Genomic DNA, 9,844 nt, shown 5'->3' with positions numbered 1-9,844 from the left:
AGAGACTTCATTTTCTTCTAAAAGGCTTCTTGTCTTGTGGCCCTCCACTCTCCAAGGTATCTCCCCCACCTTGTCTTCCTCCCAGTAATCTCTAGGTTATTGCTACCACCTCATGGGATATCTCATTCTTTTCTCTAGCCATCTTCTTCCTCCTAGCCTCGCTAAGAGCTTAGTGTTCAATCCGAGTGCCATGTATGGTGGCTTGCTGCATTTGAAGTTCCTAAGGAAACATTTGAGGTGTTGTAGCTATTCTTTATGCACACAAGCATTCCAAGCATCATTGATTGTTAAGAACATGGTGAGATGTTCTCGGTTGAAGGGTATGGCTAATACTTGGTTGAATGGCATATTGCAGGAGACTTGAAAACTTTAAAATGCATGTGTGGAATCTCCAATGGTGCAAATACAAAGAATCCATGCCTATATTGCTTGATAGAGAGGGTGGAAGGAAAGGATAGAAAGAAGAACTAGCAAAGGGTGACAAGTGTTGTACCGACGCACAATAGAGAAAGATCTCACTTGGAAGCCCATCTTCACCATTCCATTGGATCGTATTCACATTTTTTCATTGAATGCTTTTGTCAGAATCATGGAGAAACTTGTATATGAATACATTTTCTTTGCTTATAGGATGCAACTGGATGTCATTTATTAGAGACTTCATTTTCTTCTAAAAGGCTTCTTGTCTTGTGGTTTTGATGTTGGAAACTTACACTTCTACCTCTTAAGTTGGAACTTCCACTTGAATATCCATAGTTTCCTCTTTGTATTTGATGTTGCAGTTGTCATTTATTATTAGTAACTTCATTTTCTTATAAAAGGCTTCTTGTGTTGTGGTTTTGATGTTGATGCCTTCCTCTTCCACTTCTACCTCTTAAGTTGGAGCTTCCTCTAACTTTATAGACTATTAGTGTTGATTCTTGTTTACTTATGTGTTTGTTTTCTTGGCATCTTTCTTCTTCTTAGATAAGGAGGGCTTAAAGATATTCAAGTGAAAGAAAAATCTCCTTCATAGGAGTGGAGGTAACTAAATGCTTATACACATTCTTGAATCCCAAGAAAAAGTGCAAACCTGACTTGCATTAATGCAAATACGGGATTTGTAGAATAAGAAAAACAAGGGACTATTACATGATGGCCCATAAAAATGACATAAACAAATACATAGATTACAATATTAGATTAAGGAAAAGATAAGCCGAAAAAAATCTTCCATACAATAGATATCTTGAACAAGATTTAAAGTATATAAAGTGCATTCAAATGAGTTGCATCACAATCAAAAGCTTGGCTTGTCTCTTTGGCGGAAGCTCAAGAGATTTGAGCTAGCTAAAACAAAATCTAAGTCAAAAAATAATTGATATATTTATAACAATAATAACCATTCTAATTGTTAATATTTAATAATATAAATAATTAATTATAATAATTTTAACAATAAACATACTTTTAGTAAATTTAATATCTTTAATGAATTCAAAATTCAAAATAATAATAATTGAAGAAATTAATAGTTAATCATCTTTTGTACAAAAAATTCTTTTGTACAAAAGAATCTTTTGTATGAAAGGCTAGTGACTATATTGCAATTTGGATATTATATGAATTATACAAGGGTGTTGGATGTGTAAACTATTTTTGTACATAATATGGCCACATAAATCCAACATAGGTGGAATCTCTTCACCTTCAATAATCTATCCCAATTCCATTGGTTCATCTAGATTATTTTAATCTTTAAAAGATAATCATAAACACTACCACTTCTACTTTTGCTAGTTTGATTCATCTTGGCTTTCAAATGCATTTCTCTAACAAACTCTTACTCTCTAGCATATTTGATAAGATATCCCATGCATCCTTGTTGCGTTTCTATTGAAACCAACCATACTCTCATTCACATTGATGTTGATGAGACCTTGAGCTTGAGTTGCTCTTATGTCCTAATCATTCATTTATGCACCTTCATAAGCTACTCTTGCATGTTCACATACCTCTAATAATCTTCCACATATTCTTAATCATTAAAAGACTCTGCATTTTAAACTCCCATGCATAATCATTGATCTTGTCAAGTTTTTTGCATCATCAAGTAAGGATATATCACTTGGAGCCATTTTGGAATAAATAATATCAAGAATTTAATTAAGATACTCCTAACATTTCTATGAACACCCAAGGACTTGTAGAAACTAGAGCTCTCTAGCAAGCTTTGATACCATGTTAGAAAAGTGGTCATAGTTATCAATGTAAATAGTCAATAGTTATACTCTAAATCAGCATTGCATAGAAATCACTTTACAAATTGATCTTAGATAGAGCTCTAATAAATACAAGTGCATCAAAGACCAAGGAATTCAAAAACAAACTAAAACAATGAGATTGAAGTAAAGGAAGCTTGTATTACTAAATAAGATTGCAACAAGTGAAGTACACTATGGAAAAGGCTGAACAAGAAGAAGAGTTGACTCAATCCTTGATATTAACTAACATGAGCTACTCTCAACTCACCCTAACTATGCTCATTGCATATTTATACCTATTGGATACATAGGTTTATATAGAAGTTATCAATATGCAATCTACCTAGAATTCCTACATGGCTAGGCTAATTGCAAAGATAATACTTTCTTGTGAGATATCAAATATTGACAAGATTTTCTACATATGCCAACAACATCATTGACTAAAACTTTCTAGTTCAATTTAGACTTTAATTTTGCACCTTTTGCAAGACATTAGCCATCCAAAAGTACCTACTTTTGTCATTTTCTATTGTCCTAGAATCCAATAGTAAGTCTAGGATCATCTATAATTTAGCCTTTGAATGGGTGTGATGATACTTCTAATTAAAATAGTATATTCATGGTGAAATGTATTTTTATCATATAATCCCTTGACAATTTTTCCTCTATCTTGGAATCATGACTCTTATGTCTCCAAAACTACCTATATAGGTAGTTTCCCTATGTTTAAACTACTTTCATAGGTAGTTTTCCTATTTTTGGAATTGCCTTTATGGGTAGGTGCCTCCTATCTATTTTCCCTATGTCCAAATCTTCTTTGCTTATCATTGGGTTTTCCACATCCAAAAGAGTTGCTAACTTCTAGTTGGAGTCCAATGGAAGTGTTGCATGAGTACGAACGGTAGCATAAAGATGCTACCATTGTATCTTCATCCCTAAGCAAATTCCCCTCCCTATCTTTCATCATTGTTATGAGATCTTTCTTGTGTTGTACCTTCAATGACTGAAGAAAAAGTTCGCGGGAGAAAAGTCAATTTTCCTTTCAATTGTCCTTTTGCAACTTCAATCTTATGCTACTCTTGATCTTCATTGAAATCTTCAACTTCACCATATCACCAAGGTAGCTACTTAGAGATAATAACAAAGAATCGCGATTCTCTACATCATGGGCTATTATGCTCTATACTTCTACATTATCTAGCCTTAGACTTGCCATGACCTTTGGTGACTTTCTCAATAGGACTACAATACCCATCTTATATGTTTTTTTGAGCTACTTTATAAAGTGCTACTCCATCAAGAAGGAAGTAAAGTAAGAGGAGGTGGCCTTCTACCTCTATCTCAACTTCAAGGTTAAACTTGAAAGTACAAAAATATACTTGTGTTATCTAATGGGGTGATATCAAACAATGTTTTGAGCCTGCATTTTGAAGAAACCCACCATCCACCATGACATCATGTATTCTTCAACCATATACAAAGCCATATTGCCTTTTATGAATTGACTTAAGCAGAACAAACTTGATCCTTACTACCAATGCAAAGAGCCATAACATTCCAAGGGACATGAAGCATAGTTAATGGCCTCTAATGAGTTAAGTGCCTTCTCTCGATACCATTCGAGAATCCTTTCAACATAGGACTATGTATTCTTCAACCATGTATGAAGCCATATTGCCTTTTATGAATTAACTTATGCAAAACAAACTTGATCCTTACTACCAATGCAAAGAGCCGCCAACATTGCAAGGGATGTGAAGCATAGTTAATGGCCTTCAATGAGTTAAGAGCCTTCTCTCGATACCATTTTGATTCATTTTGGAATCATTTCACTCATTGACTAGTGGTTCTAGACAAGTCACCAACTTTACGAATGTGATGGAGATCACACGTCCAATGGACAAACTTTGATATGAAAACATAAAATTCAATTGATAATACACATTATAACATAAAACAAAGCCCTTGAATAGAAAATGACTATCCAAAAAATGGCAATATTGCAATGTCACTATACCTCGAGTAATAATTAGATAAAAATTAAACTTATTGGTGAATGTCGAGCACAAACAATTCTTTGGCCATTTTATGCACTTCAATTGAGGTTGATTTGTATGTTTGTGATCATGTTCATCTCACTCTAATGATGGGATGGTTGAAAGTGTAATTGGAGATGCAAATTTGTTAAACTTGATGGATAGAATTCTTTGGAGTTGCACAGCACACACACAAACCAATCTTGGCTATTTGTTTTATGCACACTTCTCGATCACAAACTTCTACAACTAGAGTGCCTATGTGAGGGGGAGAGTCACACAAGGGGAGAGAGAGAAAGAGGAGTAAATGCCCCCAAATTTTCCCCAAGAAGAAAAAGAACATGCATCTACAATGCTTGTCATGGCTTAAGTGGCACTTTGCCAAAAAAAAGACACCCCCCCCCCCCACCCACCCTAGCATACATCCATCTATACCTCAAGTTTTTTAATGTGGAGAGTAGCAATATTGTTATCAAGTGAAGAAGATCCAGGTATGAAAAATCAAAATAGAATACCATTATCAATTGGAAGATAAAACATATTAAAATGCATCAAGGCATCAAGCCAAAATACAAGCTTCAAGCTTTTTATAAAACAACTGGAAAATCCTATGGGAGTTTTTAAGGCTCCCTATCAAAGATACCAAATTGAACTTAAGGTTGCCAATACTCTCTAAAGGGGTGCACTTAGGATGAACAAAGTGATTCCTACACTTCTAGAACTCTTTCCAATTCTTGGTTTTAGGATCACAAGCCTTTTGCACATATAGCTCTATAGAGTTTAGGCTTCTCTCCAGCCAACATAGGGGGGGGGGGGGGGGGGGGGGGGGGGATCATAGGGAAGTATATATCTCAAGTTGGCATGAAATTTCTCAATCTCAAATAAGAACAAAATTAATTCTACAACATAAAAATTGCAATGTAAAGCATTGAGCACACTTATTTATGATGTATGAATGCCTCAACCTATTAAAAATCACATCTAGCTTGACAGGACTTCCAAATATTAACATTCTAGTTATCCACTTATACATTTTTTATGGGATGAAACCACTCATGCATAAAGTCACAAAGCCAATGCTCACAATTTGTAAGCGTATAACCAAGAGAGATCATTTTTGCAAACATACAAGTTAGGAAAGATGAAACAATATATTTAGAAGATTCATGTATAAATATATTACAAGGGCTACGATACAAATGGTAACACTCACTCTAATTATGTTGAAGACATGGAGGTATACGTGAATGCTTCTAGGTGGAGAAGCTAGCTCATGCTTGATGGCAAGCATGAACTTTTCTTTAGACGATACAAATTTAGGAAGGAGAATAGAAAGACTCCATCAAAGGTCTAGTGTAAACACAAGGTATGCTAGGGCATACAATCTAAGAACAAACATGACCAATATTACCACCACTTTGAGCCTCACATTCTGGATGCAATGCTCCCCTCTTGAAATGCCAACAATGTCGACTTCTTGAATGCAAATCCCAACAAAGCCGGTTCGGAAACACAACCATATCCTGAAATTCAAGGCTTCATACAATATTAAAAGTTTGCCATAATCACATTTTCAAATTGAGATATCGTCACTTATGTGACTTGTCCACCATCATATTATCGTCAAGCCCCTTGCAAACCAAAGTGAAAAGTCTTTAGTATAGAGATGCATATGCAATTAAATAGGGAAATTGAAGCGCAACAAAAACTTCCAACCACTTGTATATGTATTTAATCAAATGTAAAGATATGCATCTGAGTATGTGCATCCACCTGATGGGTATTCTTGCGTCTTGCAAAGGGCAAGTGCAATCGTTTTGAGAGCCACTTTCCAAGCCTTCTAGCCCTTTTCAAGGATTTTCTGTGACCATGTTTCTTTGTGCCCTCATCTACAGTGGTTGAAGAACTACTTGATGCACTTTCCGGTCCCTAAGAATACTTCAAATATAAGTATCCTTGAAAAGGAAGACCATGTTGATATCTCAAAAGCAAATAAGAAACTAAGTGTAATCTTCACAAGTGCAAATGAGAGAAAAACAAAAGTAGGTAAATGCTCAAACGATGATGTATCTACCTGCAGAGGTACATGCAATATAATTACATAAATCCACATGCATGTGGTTGTTCATACCATGTGATGTCCCAAATGGTAACAAAATTAGGACACTATAACTGCATGTAGATGCAGTTTTTGCGTGCGTGCGTGTGTGTGTGTGTGTGTGTGCGCGTGTGTGTGCGCACATGCGCATGTTTAAGCGGGAGAGAGAGACCTCATAAGGATTATGATATTTCTGAATATCCTGATCCCCCTGTAGCTGTTGCTCCATGGTCTTCTGAGGCTGAGAGTGAAGATGATCATGGCTTTGTTGTTTCAGATTTTGTTCATGCTCATGAGACAGTACTACCTCATGCTTCTCAATAGCACTGAGTTCTGGAAGTGCAGTCTGATCATGTTCATCTCGCTCTAATGATGGGATAGTCGAAAGTGTAATTGGATATGCGATTTCGCTGGACTTGGTAGATAGAATTCTTTGGAGCTGTAGAGCACAATACACAAAAAAGCCTGAGCTGAAGTGCATGAAAATGTTTTTCTGCACATTAAGACATCCTTCAATGGCCCACTCAACTCCCAATGCACTAGATAACAGTGTTGTTAACAGATGCATGGCCTACATAGGCTGGTGCAAGACCAGGGATGTTGATATGAGCACACACATAGAAGCCTCAGTTACATACCTTTGAGACCCTTTCTTCAAGAAAGTTGACTCTCTCTACCAGGGTGCCTTTCTCCTCCACCTCTTCTAGCACCGACTCTGCAGGCTTGCAGCGCCTCTCCAGACTGGACGGGGTCGGCGGTCCTGATGAGAAGCGGCCAACTGATGCTCCCACTGTTGCAGGAGGAGTGTGTGGTGAAGAGCAACCACTCGACCTGCCAGTAACAGCCTTGTCCTCGAGCACACATACCTACACAGATGTGCATGATTAATTTATGCATTCCACCAGACCTCTGATGCGAACCTGCACACATGAGATCAATCTGCGAGACCATTTTGCAAAATCGTACAAGCACCAGACTCAAGCTGGTCCACATGTGTACAGAATTTATAATGCACAAGCAATCCTGGATCTCTACCTTACACACACACGCACACATGCGTGCATGCACAATGTGTAGGGATTCTAGCTTATATGTATGTTATCAATTTTTCTGTTTAACAGACAAAGCTGATAGGTTAGAACACAGTGATGATCGATTGTGTGGAGCTTAAGTTCATAAAAGAGGCATGAGCCTCAGCATCTTTCAAGGAAACACTGCCCATCACTTCTGCATATGAAGGTCAATAAGCCATGAAATATGTTCCTTCCAAAAATAGGCCAATGGATTATGGAAACAACAGCTTTGAGACAAAGCCTACAACATCTTTCTGAGTGCACAGCTGCATAAAATTCACACTTACAATGTCATCAAGGTGATCAATGCGCTGCAGGAGAGTTGTGGTGCACATAATCAAGTCCGGGAGTGGTTCTCCCTTCAAAACATCCTCCTGATGAACACCTCCATGAGAGTGAAGGAGCTCTTTTGGTTGGAAGCCTTTATGTTTGGGAGCACCAGCATCATCATGAAGCTCATCATGACCTTCTTTCGCATGGTTGTTAGTATCGCGGTGCTCATTCTCATGGCTGAGAAGGTCTCCCAGCTCTTGGGCCATAGCTGAGCGCCCTCAGATAAGAGGAGCCTGGCATGTGACAGGAATTAGGAAAAACATCATCATCAGTATTCCTTAATAAGGATGCAAAATGGAAGGTGAGAAGAGTTCTGAGAGGCATTCTCCATTAGACCTCGTACACAAGTAAAAGCAAACTGATCCTTTTGACTAAGCTTGCACACAGGCTCAACAGCTACATGGACTGGAGATTCTTGCACAGCTTTACAAATTTTCTTCTTCAAGCTTAATCCAGATGTAGTACTATACAATAGCCTTTTTGTACAATTAGGCAAAAGTTCTGTGACAGGGACTGTGGAAGCCATATAAAATGCATGGAAACATGTGCCCTTTCATGCACACGGTCCCCCGCGTGCATGCATCCGATCGCACAGGGGGTTTGTCCAGCACAAAAATGGAGTTATTCTAGCTTTTTCATTGTGTTCATACACAGGAAGCTTTAGACAAACTCCCTCTATAATTCCCACGTTGTGAATTACAACAACATCGTGAGGTTCTGCGAGGGAGGGACCACATACAGAGCTAGGGCCCGACAGGACCCCGCCAGCCCCCTCCCCCCCACTGCACCTAGCTAGGTATGAGGTGCCTCTCGAGCAGAAGCTCATGATGTTGAACAATGTATAGAAAAACAGGGAAAACAGGCCCTTTTGCGACATGGGAAAATGTCAAAACTTCTTGTTATACACTAAGAGGTGTCATGATATTGCAGGACAGAAGGCACAATCAATCAAAATCCCAAAAAGTTAGGTTCAAAGGTTAATTATTGACATGGAGAACACAAGTGGATTGAAGCTCAATCCCCATATCAATATGACACTAGTTGATCATAATGACATAGATTAAGTGAAATTGAGCCCAAAGGAAATGGCATTACTTGATTATAATGACACAGATTGTAAGGGAAATTAAGGGTTGAGAGGGCAAGAAGTCACCACAGTAGTTGAGCCGTGAAAGCTTCAGAAGGCCAGCCAAGTTAGGATTCTCCCTCTCATCAGCGGCGTCGCCATCATCATCATCATCATCATCATCATCACCATCACAGTATCATCACCATATCAAATGGGCAAACGTGTGTACATCGGAACAGGTTGTGATATTGAAAACCCAGAAGAGACAAGGTGAGAAAATAAGTGGGGTGGTTGAACTTTGCTTGCAAGTAAGCAGCAGAAGGTTGATCTTATACCCCAAAATCACATCAAAAGACGAGTGTCACAGTGATTGAGAGAGACGGTAGAGATGCCTATGTATGTTGCATGTTTCATAAGAGACACAGACGAAGACGAAGACGAAGACACGACAGACAATAACAATACTTAATAATATCTGGAAATTCTACATCTATATATATATATATATATATACACCCACACGTATTTATTTATTTATTTATCTATTTATTGCGTGTAATATTTGTTTTCTTCTTTTTTATATTCCTTTACTATTATATTATTATTACTACTTACATATTATTGGATAGCTACAAATTTCCCCTCCCGCCACGTGTCAAACATTCCCTACCGAACACCATCGCCACGTCAGCACTGCACGAGTGCTTGTTATAGGTACTAAAGGCTTGGCTTTTCTTGCATCTTTTTTTTTAGTCTCTGACCTCGGTCAACAAACTCCCAACATTTTAACGTTTGCAAAGCGTAAGAGGGATGGCACACATAGGTTTATCTAAGAGATGCAACACACATAGGATCATGTACGAGCGAGGACACGCGTGCATTCTCGGCGACTGTCGATTGACATTAACAAAGCATGAACTTCAGTTTGATGTTCACACACAAGTTCAATCATGGTGGGCCCAAATATTGCAGCATGACAAGGACAAAGA

The 9,844-nt window shown here is 37.9% G+C and overlaps 1 protein-coding gene across 5 annotated transcripts; it reads right to left on the bottom strand.

Annotated features, from left to right (window-relative positions):
* Positions 1–5,414: 5,414 nt before the first annotated feature.
* Positions 5,415–8,958, bottom strand: LOC148031466 (uncharacterized). 5 transcript variants are annotated; one of them, XM_087685009.1, is made up of 6 exons: positions 8,940–8,958; positions 7,741–8,019; positions 7,019–7,246; positions 6,553–6,819; positions 6,056–6,211; positions 5,415–5,805 (listed from the first exon to the last, which is right to left on the bottom strand). In XM_087685009.1, exons 2-6 carry the CDS (start codon positions 7,990–7,992, stop codon positions 5,668–5,670), a joined length of 1,041 nt encoding a protein of 346 aa, XP_087541135.1. In that variant the 5' UTR covers positions 7,993–8,019; positions 8,940–8,958; the 3' UTR covers positions 5,415–5,667. The 5 variants fall into 5 exon arrangements, with proteins under 5 accessions (XP_087541135.1, XP_087541134.1, XP_087541136.1 ...); XM_087685008.1 differs by lacking the exon at positions 8,940–8,958 and adding an exon at positions 8,123–8,405; XM_087685010.1 differs by lacking the exon at positions 8,940–8,958 and adding an exon at positions 8,130–8,148.
* Between the last annotated feature and the right edge of the window lie 886 nt (positions 8,959–9,844).

The sequence above is a fragment of the Lygodium microphyllum genome, chromosome 9 (assembly GCF_053477565.2).
Source record: "Lygodium microphyllum isolate KBCC chromosome 9, Lygodium_microphyllum_v1.1.10, whole genome shotgun sequence".
Lineage (NCBI taxonomy): Eukaryota > Viridiplantae > Streptophyta > Polypodiopsida > Schizaeales > Lygodiaceae > Lygodium > Lygodium microphyllum.
Note: the sequence above shows the minus strand (reverse complement) of the source record. Positions and strands in the feature narration are given on the sequence as shown.